The 24529-nt window shown below is 35.2% G+C and overlaps 1 protein-coding gene across 2 annotated transcripts; it reads left to right on the top strand.

The window, feature by feature from the left end:
• Positions 1-4194: 4194 nt before the first annotated feature.
• flz (transmembrane serine protease filzig) lies at positions 4195-24276 on the top strand. Of its 2 annotated transcripts, XM_011055388.2 has the most exons (9): positions 4195-4753; positions 12447-12534; positions 17422-18686; positions 18810-19748; positions 20499-20964; positions 21175-21367; positions 21709-21974; positions 22233-22387; positions 22937-24276. In XM_011055388.2, the coding sequence occupies exons 1-9, from the start codon at positions 4742-4744 to the stop codon at positions 23096-23098; spliced, it is 3546 nt and encodes a 1181-aa protein (XP_011053690.2). In that variant the 5' UTR covers positions 4195-4741; the 3' UTR covers positions 23099-24276. The 2 variants fall into 2 exon arrangements, with proteins under 2 accessions (XP_011053690.2, XP_011053688.2); XM_011055386.2 differs by having other exon boundaries at positions 17422-19748.
• Positions 24277-24529: the final 253 nt, after the last annotated feature.

The following is a 24529-nucleotide window of genomic DNA, read 5'->3' as shown; positions in this document are numbered from 1 at the left end:
CTCTAATCAAATTCTATTAGCAGCTAGCTATGACTATCATCTGCTATCGGGACTGTAATATTGATAACAGCATTCAATAACACTAAAGATAAAGTAGTTGATGAAGGTGTGAATCAACATTTATAAATGCAGGTAATATTACGATAATATGTGCCTTCATTATTAAAATGTTTTTAAAGATTATTCAAATATTAATTCATGTATTAATTTCTACACTTTTAAGTAAATAATACACAAATATATTTTATACGAAATACTATTATAATAATTATTATTTTACATTTATAAAAAATGTCTCAGCTCCTACAATTTTTTAAAAATATTTAGATGATAGCAAAAAACTATTAAAACGGCTATTTAATTTATAATTTATAATTATATATAATGATACATAATATAATATAATTTAAAATCATTATTTTAATTCTTTTATTATTGTACATTAGATATATAATTATATATAAATATTACAATCGCATGTGTATAAAAAATGAATTGCGATGTAAGTTTTAATCACATCGACACGGTCACGACGGTCTGATTCTGAAATGAAGTGAAATTCAACTACAACATGCTAATTAAAATTCCTAATAGCGAATTGCTATTCGCGAAAGCTATGGCGTATCTTGTCGAACGTTTCGTCTCGCTCCGATTACACAAATAGGATTACGAGTAACCTGTTTCCTTTGTGAACGTAAAATTTCAATAAATAGCAGGACAATAATGCATAAAGTTAAAAATAATTTAAAATGATAATTTCTAATACGCGCGAGATAATTAATCTGTTAATTAATTAATATAACTAATTGTATATTATTTTGTATAATATAAAATTAATTGCTATTTCGCCTCAATATATATTAAAGAGCTCAACAGTTCCAAAATGATAAATAATAAGATATACAAAATATTTATAGAGGTCGAAATTAAACTTATAACAATAAATATTCGAAAACGCTTTTTTCTGAAAGAATACAGATTTTCAAATATACCTACTATAGAAATAGTACAAAAATAGTGGAAAAAATTTTCTTTTAAAATTTACCCTGAAAATATGGTAGTGATACAATATAATATTTTAAAGATTTTTACTATTTCACTTCAATAAAATTGATCATATTTATTTTATATTTTATTGTAGTTTTATTAATGAGAGAGATTTACATTAAAATTGTTCAAAATACAATGTCACATTTTCAGAATAAATTCTAAGAAAAAATTCTCTCCGTGTAGTTTTCTGAAAGTAAAGTTCGTAACTTTTTATAAAGTATTCTCCGACATAAATTTAGATGAACTTTTTTTTAACTACTCGACCCCATTAACATATTATATAAGTTTGATACTTTTATCGAATCTTGTATATACAGGTTTATATTATATTTATTACTAAAAAATGGAATAAAATAAAAAGATCATTAAAAATTGTTCAATATCTAGTTGTTCTCTTCTCTGTCCTTTCAAATTTATTATTCGTTAAATTTATCAACACTAAATATGGCTTTAACAATGCAAATTTGGCGTTGTGATCTCAACGCATTATGTCGTCAGCTTCGCGTGGTGTACGCGCACGCTGAAAGCTCGAAAGTAATCAGAATAAGGCAATATTGCAATTTCCGCATGCAGCTCATAGTATTATCGGGGTAATAAGGATATACGTGAGTTTCGTGCTTTTCCTAGTATTGCGACGTGTAATAAAAAAGCATTACTCTCCGGCTGGTTAAAGTCATATTTTCTCCCATCATCTCTCATCTTACGCGTACTTGCGAAAGTTACTTTGATTAAAAATAAGAAGTACGATTTCTAATATGCAGAATAATTATTGCGTTAATTAATAATCATTTTAACTGTAATGGTACACGTATATACGAAAGTATTCGCGATTTTCATCCAATAATCCGCATTCCGTTAAGTGTGTGTAAGTTAACGGTAATGAGATAATATCATTAGTAGGACAGACCTTTATATCAAGCAGACGACAGACGCGCTATGCGAATTGTATTTATCTCGTAATACAACTCGTTATAGCACTCTATTGTAATTATCCTCTTGTATCTGGAAGTAGAAACACTTACTCGCGGCGAGAGAAACCAAAGACGCGCAGACACCGGAAATTGGACGTTTATTATTATATATAGCCGCTGATGAGATCTCCGCATAAAGCATATAAAAAGAAAAATTGTAAAGATATTAAATATTGTTGACTGGAAGAAGGAAATTAATCGCTACAAAATAAATTAGAGGATAAATTTTAGACAAGCGTGTCAAAGAATTATTTTTTTGCCAACAATTTAAGTTGAATAACAATTTAAATTGAATTCCGGAAATAAAAAATAAATCAAGAGAGAGAGAGAGAGAGAGAGAGAGGGAGAGAGAGAGAGAGAGAGGGAGAGAGAGAAAGAGATTAAAAACAAAGAGAAAAAAAGGATAATAAAGCAAGTTAGTGTTAACTAATTAGTATAGTACAATCTGATCTAATTATACAACAATTTCACAAACATTCTGACCTGTCATCTTCAATGCATAAGAGAATCATAGTTACATAAAATAAAAATAAAAATAAAAATACGATAAATAATTAAAAGTAGAATAAAATAAATACACATATATATAAAATATGTAATACAAAATAAAAAAAATAAAACTGATTTCACGTATAACGCTTACAATTTATCACGAAATTTGTCGAAATGTAAAACTGCAAAAATATAAAAATTGGCTTGCGCCATCGCGCGAAATTGCTATGTAAAATTAACAATAGTCCGATACTGAAAAACGAACGGCAATTTCATTTTCACTGCTATAAATTTTCTTTCTCTTCTGTAAAAAATATTGCCATCGTAGAAAATGAAAAATTCTGGAATTTTTGTCGACGTAATGAAGAAAACTCGTTCATTTCTTTCAAACGGTTTTTAAAGGTAACATTAATTTAATTAATTTTATGCATTATTGCTCCTTTTTTCTAAAATTAAATTACGTAAAGCTCCTTTTGTTGATATTACTACAGAAATGTCAGATGAACAACTACTTGTTGCAAAGACTGTTGTCCATAATCTTCATTGAAAAATAATTAAATAAAACAAGAGGTGGGAAGAAAGAGAGAGAGAGAGAGAGAGAGAGAGAGAGAGAGAGAGAGAGAGAGAGAGAGAGAGAGAGAGAGAGCCTGGAACATTTTCTATAGGCAATATCTTAACGATTATCGTTTCGCATGAGACAAGAACAAATGTTATGACTAGAATTCTAGCTCCTCCATGTCGGAAATGTATTTTCTGCAGAACGAAACCCTAGAGGCATAAAACATATTTAGCTGCTTCCGTAAGAAACTCACTTGTAGAATAGATCTTCACGACATCGAATTAGTAAATATTATCTAACTATTCTTTTAACTATACTGTTGACTCTTTATTTAAAAACGGTAGCACATTAACGCCAGAATTGCTCAATTATTCAATTCACTACTCTTATTATTAAATTTTACAGACTGGAAAAGCCGTACAGCGACGTTAAAACAGTGTCGTATTTTAAAATAAAGAAACTAAAATAACGAGTAATAACGAGTTATTACAAATCTTATTAAGAAAAAACTGTAAAATTTTAAAACCTCCGTTTTAAGATCCTTTAAAAGTTAAGTGACATTTTTTTTTTAAAAACTGTAAATAGATATCAGTATAAATGCTAACACAGCATAGAGTAACACGGCTGATGAACAGTGCAGCCTTGTCATGACGTTATCAGCTGACTATGTGCTGTCATCACACTCATCGAGCGATACTTATTTGGCTTTCCCATCAGAGGTTTCCTTCTCTTTTCTGGGAAGAGTAACGGTGAGAAGACGTCGAGTAGGATCACATCTCATTTTCACGATGGTATCACGAAGCGTTTCCTGAATGGGCAGACAGAACCTGGAGCGGCCAAGAGCGGCCGGTGGATGAGTAGGACAGTGTGTCGCCGTCCTGCACGTTGGGCCCCGTTCTTCTCCACGTGACCTGGCCACTGACCTACTTTGGTTTCTCCTGGTTCCCTCTCTCTGTCTTTCTCCCGACTCCCTACTCGCGTTCGACGGTTTCTGTCTTCTGTGCAGAAACGGTCCCCCTTCTTCATCGAACCGGGCTTCCGTCGAATGTTGTGTTGCCACCACCATAAACGACTTCCACCATCGGATCGGCCACCACCACCGATCTTCGAAGGCGCCGCTTATGACTTAGCCATGCGATTCCAGCAACACATACCGTGGCACAAGGTACGACGGCCAGACAGGTACCATCCCGTTTGCTAGCCGGATGGACGATCGCGCGGTACAGATCGGTGCGAGCGCGTAAGAGTCACAGAGATTTTCAAGTGCGATCGGTAGCTAGTCTCGCAAGAACGAATCCTGGTATCGCCGCCGATGTTGCCTGTAGGTTGACGATCGACGAATGTAATAACGCGCGCGATAAGAGAAGATCGAGACACACGAGGTCGGTGCACCGGTTCGAAATTCGATCGCGGACGTTGCACACGATTCATGTCGGCGAATCGACTGGCAAGACGAGAGCAAGTTCAGTGAAGAAGTGCGGAGGGAATCAGTGATCATCTCTCAAAAGGGAAACCATCGTGAAAGGGACGATCCGACCACGACAAGGGCAAGGTCGCGTTTTCCTCTCTCACGTGGAAGCAGACCGGAAGAGCGGACCCGTCGTCTGCCGGAATTAAAACAACGTTATGAGACGCGCTTAACGTGCCCTCTCGGTTGCACCCAAGGTTAATGCGCTGCACGGTAAGTGGCTAGGCCCTTAAGGGGTTGTTTGATCGATGGTGCGGCTGGTGGAACGAGCACGAGATAATTTCCCTCGTGTCTCAATAGAAGGAATTGCTTTGTTTTTATGATATATTATATTCTCGACTTGAAAACTTTTAACGAATTTCTATATTTAACAGAATGTGAATTTAAGTATCTCTAATAAAAAAAAAGCAGCGTATAAATATGGATATTTAAGTGAAAAGAAAAGAAGAGGATGTCCTCTTGCAACATGTGTCTTTTAAAAAATAAATAAGTAAAAGAGCACTTTAGTAAAAGACTATCTTCATTTAAAATATTTATTATTTTTTTTATAATTAAAATTTGGATCCAGATTAAATGTCTTGATGCATTTTCTTTTCTTTTCGTTTCATATATTTATTATGCAATAAATATATAAATCAGTTCTAATATTATTAGTATTGTAACCATTGGAATACTTTATTAATAGGCTCATCTATTTTTAAATTTAAATGTGACATAAATGTCATCACAAAATTGAATCAAATTTAATTCTTAGTACACACCAGTGGATTATTCATGTCCTAAGCATTTTTTAATATATTTCAAATATTAGAATATAATAATTAAATAATGGTCTCTATTTTTTTTTAAATATACAACTTTACAAACACTCTCTAAAAATATTAAAATGTACGTAAGAAATACTCAATAATTTTTATAAAAGTGATGAAAATTAATCCAGGACACGAATAATCCATTGAGTGTAATAAAGAACCGAAAAATCATCGTGTGTATTAATTAATATTTAGGGAAATGATATGTATACATATATAAAAACGTAATTCATATTAAATTTGTTCTCACAAAAGCAAATTTAACGCGAGATAATCGGCATGAAATTTAATCAATATCGAAGCTCAAACCGTTTACTAAAACAAGATCGGATAATAATTTGATTCCCATCGGAGAAAGCCATGTTCTCGGCATTAAAACAACATACATTCCGAAGACGCAAACAGAAGACCATTTACATCGCATTTATGAAAGGGTATTTCGATCTTTCATTCTGTAACTTTTTTCTCTCCGTACATTCTTCGTCCACGCGTCATTAAGCGTGCTCGACACGATGCGTCTGCTCGAGCTAGACGCCGAAAGTTACCAGGAAGATCTGCGACACACAAATCGATGACGCAAGTAACAGGTATCGGCGACCTGGCTTGCAGCTCGGACCTGCCCTCGTTCGCCGGTAGACAAGACGTGATGCAGTAACCGTGAAGTGCGCACACCTGAATCACGAGAAGTCAGCATCGCGCGAATTACGCTTCCAGTTTTACGTTACCAGTTTCATGCGTGCAACGGTCACGCATAAGATTGGTGAATCTTAAGCGTCCGCCGTAAACACAGTTATATTCGGTAAACATTATCAAGTTGTCATAAAAATCAAATAAAGATCGTTAGCGTTTTTCTGCCTGACTAACCTTCCTACTTGTTTGCCAGTTTACATGTTTTTTTAAACTTTTGTCCTTCTTTACATATTGTATATACTGTGTATATAATATATACTGTTATATTTCTTATATTTGAGTTGACTCTTAGTTCAACGAAGAAGTCCATGCGAGTAGCTTAAGAAGACAAATCAAGATTTATTAGTTTTAGGAAACTAATAAATCGATTGAGGTGTGTATTCTCAGTTTTAAAGGATCTATAATTTTCTCATATATATATCTAACAAGATACTCTTTGAACGGATAAAAGATCTCTTATGTTGACCCCAAGCAATGTCTATCGCGTACATCTTTTATGTACGTACACGTCCAATGTGTATTTGAGCCAGGTATGTGGTGGCGGGTCGTAACGGTTGTCGGAGGCTTCGACAGTTCGTTGTCACTCTTTCCAATCATGTAGACTCATTCGCACATTTAACGCTTCTACGCCTTTAACCGGTTAATCCGTAAAAAAAAAAGATTTGCATTTGTAACACATGGCGCCTTTTAAAGTTAATTCACATGCAAACAGAAATTCACCGCTAATGCGGATTTTTCACGTGAAAAGAATTAAATTAACCCGTTGATTTTTTAAATATACGAATCACGTTTTCCTTACTTGAATATCTATCGACATCTCTTCGTAGCTTTAACGTAAATAAATTATCTAAATGAAAACTCTTTGATTTTAATAAAATAATCTCTATAATCTTAACTAACATAAAAATTAATATATAAATCGTGATTAACGTATAATTAATACACATAAACCGATTAAAAAGTGTTATATTTATAAAATTATGCTTAGAAAATTATGAAACGTAAAAAGAAAATTATATCCATAAATTAAATTATAAATAGATAAATTAATCTCAACCTGTAAAACCGTTACCGATTAAAATTTAAGTATGTAAAAAATTGATTAAAAACAGGATTTCCGCTTTCATCGAAAAAGTCTCTTTCTGACAAAATCGCTCTGATAAACCGCAAATGGTTACGCAGCTTTTCGTATCATCATTGCCACATTAACGTACAATACTGCGGCTATCACTTTCGATGCTTCATACAAGGCGATGGGACATTGAGTCTTCCGTGTTGAAACGAGCGCAAGAAGAATCGATCGGTTTTGCACGAATGATCGCGCTCGAAATGTTTTAAACGATGCGATCGAGTGAAAGCAGCGGCCGTCTGCATCTTCGTCCTAGGTCTAGTTTCGCGTGGTCACTTCGCGGACTTCTGTGTTCCATTCGAATGGCACGAGTTCCCTACTTTCTCAGATTATTTCGCTAATCACCGTCGTCTCGATAATTGACGCTCATGCTTGCACTCACTTAGAGAAAATGGAGGCCAAAGACGTTCCGACCTGTTGAATTAATTCAAATCGCGCTTATCCGTGAAAAGCGAATCGCGGAAACGAGGCTGAGTGTGAAGAGAATCTTTCTTTAATTCATGAGAAAAAAGAATCTTCTTTCATTCGTAAAATTACTTTAGCAAGACAAAAATTTGAAAAACTCTAACGGTACTAAACAGATCTCCAGTTATATTAACAAAGTTATAATGAGAATGAAATTAGAAATAAAGGTCAAATGTCATCAATTGTCTCTGTCGTAACTTTCAGCGTTAAATTAATGCTGTAATGGCATTTCGGCGTCATCAATCACCCACGCACATGATGTGATCGTTAATAGTAGCATCAATCGTTGATGGTACACGACAGGTTGTCGAGGACGAGGAAGCCCCCGTTGAGGCAATCGGGTCACCCAGATCCAATAATCAAGATCCAATCACATCGAAACTAAGCTTTCTCCGAGGTTCTGTACATGTGTATATCTACGCGTACGTATGTGCATTGTACCATACGCACTTGCATTCACGATACTTCAGTGACGAACGGCCAATGAACGCGGAAGAATTTTCAATTCTGATGATTCGCGCCTTGCCGGAGGTCGAGGTTGGCAGAGGATCCTCTCGGCAAGGATCCTCTGTGTGACGAGCGTGCAAACGTGGGATCTCGCCGTTTTCCCGCAAACATTTTTTTTCCGATTCACCGGGAGAATTCTCTTGTATACCTTCTCTGCCGGCAGTAAAGCACGTCGAGAGAGAGAGAGAGAGAGAGAGAGAGAGAGAGAGAACTCGTTTACCATTGATCACTGCGGCAGATAGCCCGGAAAGTAATGTCCGCGGGAATGTAACGTCGCGGTTTTGTGCTGTCAACGATCAATAAACGTAGCAACGAAAGCGCGAAATGACATGGATGAGAAATTTGATGTATATAATTTGACGTAAATAATAAAAATATATATCATATATAGATGCACGTATAAGTAAGAAAGTTACGTATAAATAAGTAAAAAGAACCGAGTGAAAAATAAGAGATGCTAAAGATAATAAAAATCATAATTTAATGTCCAATAAATTGTCAAAAATAATAAAACATTTCAACTACATAGAGTCCTCATCAGTTAAGCAAATCAATTTTAAAAAACTTAAAAATTAGAGTGCAAGAATAAATATTGAAAGAATAAAATTTCGTTTAAAAGATTCTGAATAAAGATTCTGTGTAGTTGAAACAATTTATTATAATTATTATAATTATTGAACATTAAATTATTGTTTATTATCTTAATATCTTTTGTTTTTTTTGTCTTTTAACTTTCTCATTTTGCTTTGCAACATAAGTTTGATTTTTTTGCTACTTATTATGCGTGCATATTTTACAGCATAAAAAAGGGGGTGTAAAAAAGTAAAGTGGAGGATGCTACTTGAAGTAAGTGCGTTGAATTCTCGAGTTGATTGATATAATCACTGACAACGACCGGAAAATGTTACGCGAAAACGAAACACCTGCAACGAAAGTGACTTCCGCGTATTCACGGCCGTACGTAGGGCGTACGAAAGGCTCGCACTTGTGTGTTAACAGCATATAACGATGTAACATTCTCACGATATAAGCCTTGTGCAACTATTACGCGATATACCGACATTATCATAATTCAATCGACCCTGAATCAAGGTAGCCGTGCATAATGAAGTGTATGTTTAACCTTACGCTTAACTTTAAATAGAGAATGTTTCATAATTATGGATTATGTTAATATACAAGTTAAACATTACGTATTTATAATCTACAATCTCGTCTCCTTGCATTGTAAAAGTTCTTATTACATATGCAAAAGTAAATAAAATATATATTCATTATTATTTTTCTTTTGAATTATTATTTGATTTTTATTATTATTTTACTTATGTTATCTTTTATCATCTATCATAAGTTTTCTCTCCTTTTAATGAAAACATCGTCATAAAACATTTCGTGAAATATTTTTTAATTTGATTAATTTGTTTCCACATATTTATTTTTTAAATATGTATTATATTTTACGGATCAAACGGCATAATTTATAATATAAATGCGAGTCACATTATATACCATATATATGTATGTATGCATACATATAATTCAAATACATTTTATGTAATTAGTATAATCATCCAATATTTAATGAAATTAGCATAATTGTGGTACATTTAATCAACATCATATAATCGACCGGATGTTCCGTAGTTTTTAGGTTAACAGGTGAGAGTATTAATATAGTCATATCAACTCACGTGTCTGTGTGGAACAACAGTTCACTTTAACGGATCGCATTAAAAATCAGAGCGGCACGAACGGACCATAAATAGACAAAAACATTATTATAACTTATGTCGAAACTATCATTTGACAAGCCAATCGTTATGTACCTAAATTACTCCTTTGTTACAATTTAACTTTACGAAGCTTACCTAATATAAAACTCAGTTTTAATGCTGCTGCATCTCATCGATCCATTAAATTTTCAATTTTTTAAATTTGAGATATACAGTGAGATATACAGCTGTCGAAAGTTTCCTCCAACATATAATTTTATGATAATTCTTGTCGATCTATTTTTCAATTTATATTATAAGTTAATAAAATTTATAATCAATTTATGAATACGAATATTTCAAATACTAGAATACATTAAGTACTTTTATATTAAATCTTACTCTTTTGTAAAGATTTTTTATCTAAACTATACAATAAAGTTGGTCGGAAACTTCCAGCATTGTATACGAAATTTAAAAAATTAGAACTCCAAAAGTCAGATAGCAGTATCTTAAAACTCACAGATACGTGTATTTTCGCTGACACTGACTTAAATGAATGACGGTAATCTCGTATAACACGTTGGAAGACGAACTTTGTAATGGGTTAGCAAGGCCACGGTGGGAATGGGACAGAATGTCGGTGAATTGGTAAACTGGGTCACCAGTGTCTTGATGAACCTGTGTTAAAGCGAGCAACGGCTTGCCCGACGCTCATTCTCGTATCTTTGCTTCTCATCGTCTCTCCATTTCTTCTCCTCGTCTCGCTCATCAAGGCTTCTACTCTATCGCCGAAGATCTCCAGCGACTTTACCTTCAGGTTCCTCCGATATCTCGTTCCCGTTCCTTCGTCTCGTCCACAGCTAACGTATCATCGGGCTTATGTGACTGACTGTAACGGGATTCCGAACATACGCGCGCGCTCGTGTTTGCTTGTGAGCGTGAACTTCTCCAACAAGGAAGAAACACATAGGTCCAAGGCGATGTTTGCTCTTCATACATTTTGACGATTCACGTGTGAAACGTGTGCGAATACTGTATTCGTGGAATTTCAAAAATCTTTGAATATGAACTTGACAAAAGTGAGAAAGCGAGTAAAAATGCGCTTCGTGTTTCGCTTAAAATTTTAACAGTACGATTTGTCTTGATCTCAATTAATTCTATTTTTATCGTTATCGTATATTAGATTAAATTAGATACAAATTTATATTTTTATAAATTATAATGGCGTCCGTAAACCTTTTTTGACCTTTTGCTTCTTGCAAAAGTTATTAATAGAGCTACATATACTCTCTCACGTTTACCTGCGTTTTTTTTGTGTGTGCAAGCACACACCTACGTGATATAGGAGCATTGATCCATGTTTGTGAAATATTGGTTAACCCTTCATATATTCATCCATTATAAGCATTACATTATCAGTCATTGGATTCACTCGTTCATTAATGAATAACTGTAATTTGAAATGATACGCTATATAAATTGAGCATAAACCACATTTTAACATACGATAAAAATATTTTTCGATAAAATTGTTTCGAATATGCGAAGAGATAAATATGAGATATTTATTTCCAAATATGTATTCGTTATAATTAAAATAAATTTAATATGATAATTTACGATCCATTTGGTGTAATATTATACGCTTCATTATCTTCGGTTTTAATATCGTAATCAATATCCATTTTATATGAATGATAATTATTTACGTTATTTATGTCATATCTCATTCAACTTTTTAATTAATTTTTGGAATTAAATTACTATACATAGTTGAATTTTAAATAATAAATGTTCGTTAGTGCATATAAATTGTTGTAAAATTAACTGTTAGTATTTTGTAAAATAAAATTAATTGAGAGAATACGCCATGGGAATCATCTTACGACTCTCAGTTTTTCTGGCATACGTGTGAGAGACGTGCTGATATTTTTGTACCGTTATGAGGGACAAAAACACGTGCCAATATGTAGATCTGATAATTAGCTCTGAAAAATTATGGCTGCTGAACAATTATGCTGAAGATGAACTTAAAAAACAGATCTCTTTTCAATGTGTCAATCAATACAGATGTTATCTCTTCGTAAATTATTCACTTGAAAAGAGAGAATATAATTGATCAACTAAATATCTTCTGTGAACGCTATCTCTCACTTATTTTGTACTTGAATACATTTATGTCATTATGAGAATGGAGAAATTTTCTGGCTGAAACGTAATGCGCGTTTAATGAATAGGATAAGTAAGTTTGTATCTCGCAGAAAGAAAATTGTAACTTATCCGCTTTTTCTTGCGAATATAAGTGCTATATGAATATAATGCTCTATATATCTTTTACGTCATATTTTATGTCTCAAAGTCAGGTCTTTAAAACTAAAGGGTGCTTTAAGATCGTCGTTGAGCTGGTGCCAAGAGCTTTTATAAATAAATTAACGTTGACTTAAAGCAGAACTACCTTTAAGTTTGATAAGAACGTTTTAATTTTAAATTTCCTTAAAATTTTAATATACAACTAATATAAATCTTTCAAGATAAATGTCTTTTCTCAATAAGTATCTAGATTTTCTTAAAATACTTTTTCATTACAGATGGTTGTTGAGAAAGGTGTCTGTCTGCTGTTCATCTTTCTTACTCTGACATGTGTCTCTTCTCACTCCTGGACGCCTCAAAATGAAGGTAATTCATACCATCTACATTTCATATATCTAGTTCAATAGGACCAAATATTTTATTAACGTATATCTTTTCCTCTCTCTCTCTCTCTCTCTCTCTCTCTCTCTCTCTCTCTCTATTCCACATATGTATTTAAAGAATTCGAAATTAGAAACTTGTTTAACACAAAAAAAATAACCCATATAATTTACATAATTTTTCAAACACATCTTTTTCCGCATAATAAGTTATTTTTATTTATCATTAGAAGGTAATATACGTGAGTAACGTGAAAATGAGGCAAAACTTGGATTTCTACTTTTACAAATTATTCTCGCATATGCATTCTCGTTAACATGCATACCACTGTCCATTGGCTCATACAAAATGATATGTTAAAGTCGGCGGTCATTACTGACACCAAATTCTACTTTCCGTCTTTCTTTGAGCAAAATCAACAACAGAGAGGTGGAGCCGAGAACGAAGCTTTTCGCCATATGCCATTTATTCCGGTCGCGCGTTGAGCGTATAATACAGACGAGGTGAAATTCGATTATCTGCCGAGCTGCGCGAATATCGATGTCTCACGTACGCCGCTTTCGGTCCCTTCCGGCGAGCATGAGAGGAAGGTCAAGGGTCGTCGGAGAAAAGCCGCGCGTCAGTGTTTCACGTTTTAACTCATCGCGTTTTTACGAATTTTTGGCACGGCAAATATTGACATTGTATTCTATTTACACGCGGGTCCTTTAAAAATCACAAGAGAGACGTTTCGTTTATGAGTTTGTGAAACACATAAAATTTTTAAGATATTTACGCGGTACTCGAGATGAAAGTGGCGCATGTTGTCGGAGCAATATCGTTCCAGATATATAATATATTCTATATTCACTCAATTATAAATGTTATTGACGTGTTTATGGAGAATAAACTTCACAACGTGAACGGTCATTTTAACGACAGTGATATTGAATCATTAAACGTGATTATTTAATGTGACATATAACAAGCGATTTGGGGAACTTCAATTGAAGAAAATTAATTCAATTGTATTAATTAAAATATGACGTGAGATTGATATAAACAAGTAACAGTTGGTTTTAATTAATGTATAATTGAATCAATTTAAATAAAAATTAAACACAAATTTCAATTAATAAAAATAATATTTAACATTGGAAATTAAAGTGTAACGATAAATTATGATTCTATACGATGAGAATCTACTGCGAGAAGAAGATTGACTTCAAGCTTCTCATTAAACACAGTTAAACAGACGACAATTCTAGGACACTCTTGTTTATTGACGGCGAATTTTCAAATGTCATCTATCGAACATGTCAAGTTATCAACGTCGTGAATCCAAAAGACGCTCTCTCTCGAAATTATTCTTACAAGCTGGCTGTTTATCAAACATGTAACTATTATATTTAAATATTTATTAACGATGACTTTGCCCTATATATCAGAAATTTACCTTTCTCTACTTTCGCACGTTGATTTGTGTCAAGAGACTTTGTGGCTCGCGCGACACTCGCGATGGCATTTACAGCTCTATAATACTTTATGACATTTCTCGCAGCGCGTGAAATTTCTTCTCGTTGAGAATTCTCTTTCGATTTATTTATTATATCAATTTGTATGGGATCTATAAAACAGTGAACATTTTTTTATCGAGTGCCTGCATGATTATATGACGCGCAAATAAGAAACTTGTAAAAACAAAACCAAGTTATCAATTATAAAGAATGATAGATTTAATGCGAAAATTAAAATAAAGATTTATTTAAATTTTTGAATGATAAATGCATAATATTTTTAAACACGGAGACAGTAATAATAATAATAAGAGTCTATTTATTTATTTGTAACGCTTAACGGAGCTTATATTTTATCAATTATTGATTATTACTGTCAGATTTCAGGGCAATAATAAAAATATCATATTAATTGAAAAAAATATATAACACAAATGTGACAGAAATATAATAGAAAATGTAGATTGATACAAAATGTAGAGTGAAATGAATCTTTTTAATAGAATCAACTTATATATCTGCTTTAATAATACCCATATTTTTAGCTGCTTTCGTCCTATCTGTTTCCAAATGCACATTGCATCCTGTCGACACGACAATACGCGTAGGAAATACATACAGGAGCAAAAAGTTTAACCATAATACGGGTTAATTATTACTGCTATTTGTGCCCAACATATTTTGTCCCCAACATATATTTTATCGTTGCAGTATGATAAAATAAATGAAAAAACACATCTCGCAGGAAATTGTGCATCATCATCTTTATCGCGATATGTGTTTAACACATTAATATAAGTATTTTCTAAAGTGCTCATTTTCTCGAGATCGGTTATAGATTGAGATCAATAAACCATTAACTGCTTGGTAATTATTTTCATTGTGTAAAAGACATATAATCTAAGATGTAAGATATAATCTATATAATCCATCAGATAAATATCAGTACACGAAACAGTATATATAAAAAAGGCTCAGGCAGTAACGTTCGATTTAATTTACGTAAACAATTAACGAAGTTTGCTACAAAGCTTTTAGATCATCATGAGTATTTAATACAACGCTCTTCCATTTTGAGCAAACCTCTGTTAAACGTAATATCAACAATGAACGTTTAATGCTTGTATTGCGTCACATGTCTTACAATGATTAATTAAGGTGTATGCACTTTATGCTTTCATACATATTGTCTATTAACTAGCATGCCTTACATGCTCCAGAATGGGCACCGCGCTCCTACGGTTCACGTAGTCAATCCATTTTTCACAACACTGTGCACAATCCCGCGGCTAATCTAAATTGCAAATTGCCCTCTTCTATTTTCCGCGTCGCGTAGAAAAGAAAGTTGTACAGCCCACGACGGACGTCGCAAAAAATATGTAAATTTTGCGCGAGAACATATTTACGTAACAAAGAGCGGGGATATAAAAACGATGAATTTAATTCTTCAAGTTCCTAATCAGTTGAGAACTTAAACTTTCTATCATAACTTGATATTGTTATCATACATTATATATATATATATATATATTGTTCTAACATCACAAATAAAAAAAATTTATCGCGCAAATTTTTATTCCATATTGTTATTTGATAAATATTTTTTATTACTTTACATTTATCGCAATTGATATTTATTTTATATCTTGTAATATTTTTATCTTGTGATATATAAAAAAATCCGAAAGACGAAAGGTGTTTAGAAGACATTCGAGAAATGTAGAACATTTCAGACAATTTTATGGCGAGTTTTAGGCGTTTGTGTTCTTCGGGTATGTGTTATATTTGGAAACGAGCGAATGCAGTATACCAAAACTGATAAATATGAGATAGATCGGCAAGACGCGAGAGTCCACGCATAGCAAAAATCTGGAACGCCAACCGCGAGTATCCAGACGGATCGCGGAGTAGGTCATCATATATCGGCAGTGTGCAAGCGCATAGAAGGCACGTGCAGCAGAGCCTACATGCCTGCTCGTCTATGCTTTGGTCAGCTAAGCATAACCGGAAAAAGATATAGCCGCGTATGTGCGAACACAACACACGCGCAAAACGGGCGTGCGTCTCGTAACCGACGTTTTCTCGCCGTATATCCCGATATTAATTCAATATTGATGCTGATTCATATTTTCTCTCGCGTGCTCGAGAGAAATAAGCAAGAGAAACAGGAAAGATGTTATCGTCAAATCTATGAGATGGGAATTAAACGAAAGAGCGAGGATAACTTTTTGAAGAAATAACCTTCCTCTCGTTCCCGAGATTCTTAAATGAATCGATATCTACGCGATATCTATATTTATACTCTTCTTGCTTCGTTCATTCTATTGCAACATCAGTGACTAAAATGGAAACATTGCAAAGATAAACGATGTCCATACATTTTGGCCCACGCAAAAACGGTTATTTAACGTCTCTACCACGGGTTACGTATCGCAACCAATAAATCCTCGATTCGATATTCGATTTCTCTTTAAGGGTAAACCGAAATTTGGGGCAGTATCTCGAGCTACGTGAACGCGGTACTCTTCCGCAACCCAAATACCAACCGGAGCGAACTTTGGATGCCTCTTCGCAACATGCTACGATAATTTATTTTACGAAAATAAACTTTTACCGATTTTTTTTCTTCAGAAATTGCGAAAGTTCTCTAAACTAATACCTTATGATATACACGTAAAATAAACCAAAAGACCCCACGTTAATTATATGGAAAATTGGATCTTAATGAAATGACTTAATTTCCACATATATAATAATATGTGTGAATAAAAGATATCATAGATACAAAACTGATGCACTCTAAAAAATATTTATGTGGATTTTACATCTACCGGTGTCCGTAATTTTCACTGTATTAGTATTAATATTAATATCAACATAATGTGGTTTTAAATCCATATCATAATGGTGTTGATATAAATAATAAGGTTTTAAATCCATACCATGTTGGTGTTAATATGAACTAACACGATGAGAACTGTATGGGTAGACACCGCATGTATTAAATCGATATTTTTTTAAAGTGAATAATTTTTGAGCTATATCAAAAGAATACTATGTGAGCACAATTTGACACCTTTTATTCATCCTAACTCAAAAACTATTCATTATTGAATTTTGTATTTATGACATTCTTATTCATCACATTATAAAACATTATATGTTGAAAACTAACTCACACACACGTTTACTGATCAATTGGGACCAATTCTCTATGTGATTAGTGCAGGATCTTTTATAAAAAAACATCGCATAGGCTTCTCTTTATATGAAATACGCTATTTTTCGATTCTATCTCAAATTAACTTTTTGCACAAAATAAAGAGAAAAGTCGTGAACCTTATAGGATTGATCTTTTATTATAATTATCTTTCAGGTAGAAAGCTGTTCGGTGGCTACACGATAGTGCCGAAGGTGTGCCGGCCGTCATTGCCGTCGCGCATTAAGTCGAGCGAGCCACCGATATGCATGTTTAATTATGAATGCACACGGCGTAACGGTGAGGTCGTCGGTGCCTGCATGGACGGCTTCCTTTTCGGTGCGTGCTGCCAATTACCACCGAAGAGCTCGATGAATAGCAACGATAATCTGCCCAGCACCGAGGAGTTTATCAATTTAGAACAGATCGACCACGTACCCGACATACCTATCCTGCTGAATTCGGACGGCATGCCGATTGGCATGTCATCCGGCGAGATCACGAAGATTGATAAGCCAAATGTCTCTAGTGACGGCGAAACGATGTACACGAAGATCTCTAGTTCGAATCAAGATTCTTCACCGATGCTATCGTTATCAAACAACGCCGAAAAAATTCAATTTCCCCAACAGACAAACATAAATCAATTGGCCGAGGGCTTCCCAGCTCTTTTGGGTCAGCAGGACATTATCGATGATCTAAGATTGCCAGAATTATTGATGCATTCAGATTCTAATAATGATATTCAGAATCATCAAGATCCACAAAGGGAAAAACCAATCACTACGTTGCTGAGTCCCGATCAAATTTTGCAAATAGTAGATCCAGTCGATCAGCTTCCGGCGTTGTTCTCGCACGGACTAAGCCAGAATAACCATAGCGATCCAGAGACGATATTGCTGAATGAGAACGGTACAATGCTCGAGGAGATCAATAATCCGGATGAGATTTTCCGACCCTCCCCCACTGAAATGCCGATCGATAAAATCACACAAGATGGAAATATGTGGATAAAATTTTCAGAGCAGACTGAATCTTCCATGCCAGAGTTGACGTCGCAAGCTTCCAAATTGACATCTATAATAATGAATGTGCCCGTGGTGACTCAGATGTACACCAACGTGCAAAAGCTCACGAATAATCTATCTAGCACACTGCTGGCAAACACATTCGAGAAGAAAATGACTACAAAAATGATGACGAATTCAATAAAAATTGAAACTACTACGCCAATGACCTCCTCCAGCATCAAAGACGACTTGGTGAAGGTACCCACCATTATATACGATTTGCCATCGGGCAACAAGAAGAAGGATGATGTTGTTTACGACAAAGAGGAAATCGCCATTAATCACATAATCTCCATTCTGAATGACACCACACCGAATGCAGACGTATCAGTAACTCTTCCGGTTCCTAATTCCTCGCCGGTTCATGCCTGGGTGAGTATTGACGAGACCTCAAAACCTATCCATCATGTCAAAGTCAGTTCTGCAAATTATCGACCTACAACGCCCGCGTCCTCGACTTTCCCGTACAGTTATTACAAACCTGGTTTCACACAGTCTAAACCTTCGTCGGCGTACTACAACTACGAGCTCGTACCTACCGAGATGACTTACACGTCGCATCATCAGACATCGAGTGGCTCACGACCATCCACGCAAACGTACTCCGGCGCTTCCAGCGGCAGTTTTATCAGCAACCGACCTACGACGAACCCTCCAGCGCCGACCGTGATAGTTCTCGGCCCGCTTGGAACGAGCTTTACCACGCAAACTACTCAGAAACCCGTCACGAGGAAGCCTTCGGGCACAACTACTAAGTCGCCCACTTCAATTTCGACTAAAACTACTCCTGTTAGACCCATCACTCTAATCACCAAGAAACCCAGCGTGTCCACTACCATAACTCACAACATCAGCACCGTAATTTCCAACGTCGCTAACAACAACGTGGTCTCTACTAGCTATATCAGTGTCAATCTGAAGGATGGCACCAGCGCGAAACCAACAATTGATGTTAACACCGAGGCGATCGAGGAAAATGCAAGCACAAAGACTCGACCGAGCACGAAAAAGCCTGTGATTTGGACCACGGTCTCTTCGTGGTCGAGCAAACCAACGTTCAATCTAAAGCCATCGACGTCCAGCGTCAATTGGTCAAACAATAATTTGACGCCAGTTAATAATATTATATTCAAAGATACCGTAAACAAGGCTACCAGCACCACCGCTGCACCTTGCGATGATGAGACTGCGGCACCAGACGATCTCATCAATTTCCCACCAGTGCGGAATCCGAATCTTAACATCTCCATGCCGATCTCGCAGCAGGAGAAGCCGACAATTGTTGAGGCATACAATAACACCGGGTATCCGGATATCGAACTCATCAGCGAGCACGATATTCCGACGCCCACGTTCGTCGAGGACGATGTGCTGACAAATAAAGTTGACGCTTTCGTTGTCAAGCTCGTCGAGTCGCTGCAGGGTACTTTTGAGGTAACAAGATAATTTGTTTTTACCAGAGAGAGTTTTATGCTCCTGTGTTATTTAACAAAGTTTTAGATTACTTTGAGTTTTTTACGCGATTAAACTATAGTTTAATGTTCAGCGCTTTGAGCGCTGCGAGTAGATAAACACAGTTTACATTAATGTCTCATTATTTTTATACTTATAAACTAAAAAAGCTTGAAAGCTTGTTGCTTTTGAATTCTTTATTCTCTCTTGCTTCTAAAAATTTTATACACTTTATGAGTTAATTTTGCTCGAACAACATGAAAGCGACAAGATAAATTCAAACATTAGTATAAAGTCAAAAGTTGTCTCACATATATTGTTCATGTTAAACTGACATATTAAACTTATTTTTAATTAAAGCATTATTCTTTGTTCATTTTTAGCTCATTTAATATATTACTACATTGTTTTAATCTTTTAAATTTTTGAAAAATTGCTTAATATTAATTACTTATTAAAGTGCCCTTGAATTAAATTAAAAAAAAAAAAGAAATTTTTTTTTAATATGGTCCAATCAGGTCTGAAGGATTAATAATAAATATCTCGATCCGTATTCAGGACGCACTTTTATCAATAAATGCGTTATTTCTGAAATTCTATATGCAATGTGAACTATAGTGCTTTCAATATTGTTATGAGCATTCTAAATATTTCTAAATACTGAATACGAACCTTTGTTTTTAACACAGAATACTTGTGTAATTCGTTCTTCTTTTCTGATCGCCTTTTTAGAATCTAAAAGACATAGTCTACACTCGAAATGGCACCGTAGAGAATTCAACAACACCTTCTACTGTAACGAAAAGACCATCAACTGGAAGCACTACGACAAAAAGACCTACGCGAAAGCCCACAACTAGACCGGCGTCGTCCTCATCGTCGACAACGACGAAGAGGCCATCCGCGACCACTAAGAGGCCTACTCGTCCAACTCAGAAACCATCGTCGTCCGAGAAGCCAACGCGTCCTACTAAAGCGACTACTCCGAAACCTAAACCAAACACATCGCAGAATGTCACAACAAAAAGGCCCCAAGTAATAACGAGGCGTCCGACAAGACCGACCAGGAAACCCACGACTGCATCGTCCAGCAGTACGGAGACAATTCCTCTAGAAGAAGAATATAATCTGCACACGACTGCAAGCAGCATTGCAGAAACGAATGTCATCCAGCAGAACGTAGCCGACTTTAGGACTCGTAAGTGAGCAGTCGACAAGTTCGCAAAGTTTTTGTAAAAAATTCTACAAATAAAAGATCCGAACATCTAAATCGGAATCTCGTTTCTTTTCTACTTTTTCACTAAACCTTATATTACTCTGTTTTAAATCCTTTATAAAAATGTATATTTTTAATCGCAATTATCACGACTGTTATTACGGTCACCATAATGATTAATTGCGATAACAGAATGCGGCGTAAGACCTCTGGTCTCAAAAAGATCAGGAAAAGTAGTCGGCGGAAAAGGCGCAGATTTCGGAGAGTGGCCATGGCAAGTTTTGGTTCGCGAGGCGACCTGGCTCGGCTTGTTCACGAAGAATAAATGCGGAGGTGTACTTATCACTGATAAATATGTGATAACAGCGGCCCATTGTCAACCAGGGTACGTTATACAAATTTATTTTAAATTTCATCGAAAATGAGTAATTAACACAAATATTTATGTCTATATAACTATACCATATTAACTTTATATATATATATATATATATATATATATATATATGTATATATATGTATATATATCTTTCTCTTTCTCTTTCCCTATAATATAACAATTTTCAACTTCCATTATTATTTTGTTTTGTAAAAAATATGAAAATTTAATAATTTTAATTTTTATCGATTTCTTAACCGAGCAACATTCAGTTAAATAACGAGATGCTTTGCATAACTAATAACAATTGGAAAAATACAAATATAGCATTATTTTATTGTTATTAGCTTTCTGGCTTCTTTGGTCGCGGTGTTTGGCGAATATGATATTTCGGGCGAGTTGGAACCAAAGCGCAGCGTTACGAAAAATGTACGCCGTGTCATCGTGAACCGCGGTTACGATCCAGCGACATTCGAGAATGATGTGGCGCTTTTGGAGCTCGAGTCACCGGTGCAGTTTGACGAACACATCGTACCGATTTGTATGCCAGAAGACGGCATCGACTTCACTGGCCGAATGGCGACGGTCACAGGCTGGGGCCGACTTAAATACAGTGAGTATCGATTTTCGTTCACCCAATTTGTAAATTGCGAACGCCTTTGTGTACACGACTCATGCGGTAAATTTCCCGTAAGACTAGAAAGTACAAAATGGAACAGGTTACCGTGACGAGAGCAGAGTAACAACTTTCACGATGACTCTCGTATAGCCTCCTACGCGCCCGAATTCTGTCCGCGGTTCTATCGTGACTTTCTTTTCGCGTGTCATCTCGCCGTCAAGGTTTTACTAACGGTAACGCTACATTCGATAGATGGTGGCGTGCCGTCGGTGCTGCAGGAGGTCCAAGTGCCCATAATGGAGAACTCAGTTTGTCAGGAGATGTTCCAAACTGCCGATCACGTAAAATTGATTTTGGATAGCTTCCTCTGCGCTGGATACGCTAATGGCCAGAAGGATTCTTGTGAGGTAATCGGATGAGTTGCTCCCTACTCTATTCCATTAGCTTTATTAACTGTTCCAGCTGTTAGCGGTACCTCTTTGATCTTATGGCAAATAATGTGATTACTTTGTTGGCTGCACGTGCGAAGCTTCAGTATAACTATACATAATCTACATAAGCTTCAATATTACTATACACAATCTATTTGATCTTCTATTGTACAGGTCTTATTTTTCATTCTAGAGAGAAATATCAAATGCATTTATTATCAGCCACCATCTGCACTACTTTTTAATCCTAATCGCTAACGCGCAATTAACCTTGATCACACGTAGAAAATTTATGTCAATATTCTTAATAATATTGACTTTTTATTTTGAATTTTAATTGTTTTTATCATTATTTTATTGTGGAATATTTTTTTATTTTATTTTAATAATATTCTTCAATATTTTGGCGATTAATCCTTTTAACTTGTTTGTCAATGCTGCGGTAAATAATTGCATTCTGCGAGATTAATACCGAAAATAGGTCTTGCATAAACAATTATAGACAACGGTAATGATTTTCTTCAGGGTGACAGTGGTGGCCCGCTAGTGATGGAACGGTCTGACGGCAGATGGTTCTTAGTCGGGACCGTGTCTCACGGTATTAAATGTGCGGCTCCGTATCTACCGGGTGTGTACATGAGGACGACTTATTACAAGCCTTGGTTGCACAGTATCACCGGAGTCTGAGAAGCTGGGTCACAATCGTCATTCTCGCGTAATTGCGCGATCGGCACCGAATGCCATTCTGTATAAATGTACAAAGGAAGCCTAATTTATTTCCCTTAGAACGTACTTAGAACTCAATTAAGTAACACAACCGCAGATGTAACTAAACTTGAATGTCAGAAGGCTGTATCGATTTCTGAATAATAACGAGACGTCTTATTCTCTTATGCATCCGTTATTTCATATTTTCCATTAGTGCAACGGGAATGACACTTGCATAAGCTTGTGCTGAGTAAATTTTATTGTAGCAGAGAAATGCAGAGAAAGAAAGATATATATATATATATATATATATATGTATATATATATATATATAGAGAGAGAGAGAGAGAGAGAAAAGAAAAAAAAAGAGATAAAGAAAAGGAGGAGAATGAAGAAACAAGTCAACCTGAGTCTCAAGTTATTTAAATTCGTACGGAAATAGAATTCTACGGAATTGTCTGCGGTAAATTACTACTTCTCGGCGCACAACCAGTGCCCGATGTTGCATTTATGCATATCAATGTTTAAACTCATCCTTATGCGCATGCGTATACGTATTTGCAGAGTCAATATTGAAGTAAGTTCAGAGAGAATATCGGAAGTTTTAAATCGTTATCACTCTTGAAATGACCGATTCCTATCGCTTCCTTTACATCCTTCCACGATCGAAGAAACAGATACAAATAATTCACGATTTACGTCAATGCTCTATATAGTGACTTCCTAATTTGAAACTGACTTTTCTTTAACAAAAATCTTTAACAAAAATATCTTATTAATAAAAATAATTTTTAACTTAGAAGTTATTCATCATTTAATTTATAATTGTTCAAATTTATATCTTTATAGAAATTGTTAACTCCTAAACAGTTCAATTAAGAGAAAATTTATCGCAAATTAATGATATTTCAAATCATATCAGTAACAATTTCATCATCAAAGACACGTGAGCGAATTTTGGACTACCATGTGTACGACACGAGTGAATTTCAAAAACTGCGCAACATCCTTCCCCATATTTTATATCTCTGCCTGTTCCGTGAATATTCGCGCCAGCTCTGTAATACATACATAAGTGCATAAAGACGAGCTGCAAGCCTTATTTTATTTCATTGTTAGATGTTATTTATTAAATACATTTTTATACGATAACATAACATGTGCGGTTATTTATTCACCACCAACGCACCACTCCACGCACGGAAATATCATAAAAGACATCAACAACTTGACGTCACATCGCCGTGCATATTACGCGCTACAATTCTCGAGGTGATACTCTTATTAAAAATAGAGACAAATGTTCTCCAAATCGATCGAACTTTTAATATACTTATATCATTACGTATGAACAACGTCAACGCAGTGATAACGTCGCTGCTTCCGGTGCTTCCTATCTTTCTGGCGCTC

This window comes from Acromyrmex echinatior, chromosome 15 (assembly GCF_024713525.1).
Source record: "Acromyrmex echinatior isolate Ae372 chromosome 15, ASM2471352v2, whole genome shotgun sequence".
Lineage (NCBI taxonomy): Eukaryota > Metazoa > Arthropoda > Insecta > Hymenoptera > Formicidae > Acromyrmex > Acromyrmex echinatior.
This window is presented reverse-complemented; position numbering and strand designations above follow the sequence as displayed.

Coding starts and splice junctions, on each gene's coding strand:
- flz (XM_011055386.2), top strand. Junction 21,368..21,708: donor GCGGCCCATTGTCAACCAGG/GTACGTTATACA, acceptor TATTGTTATTAG/CTTTCTGGCTTCTTTGGTCG. Junction 22,388..22,936: donor GCCAGAAGGATTCTTGTGAG/GTAATCGGATGA, acceptor GATTTTCTTCAG/GGTGACAGTGGTGGCCCGCT.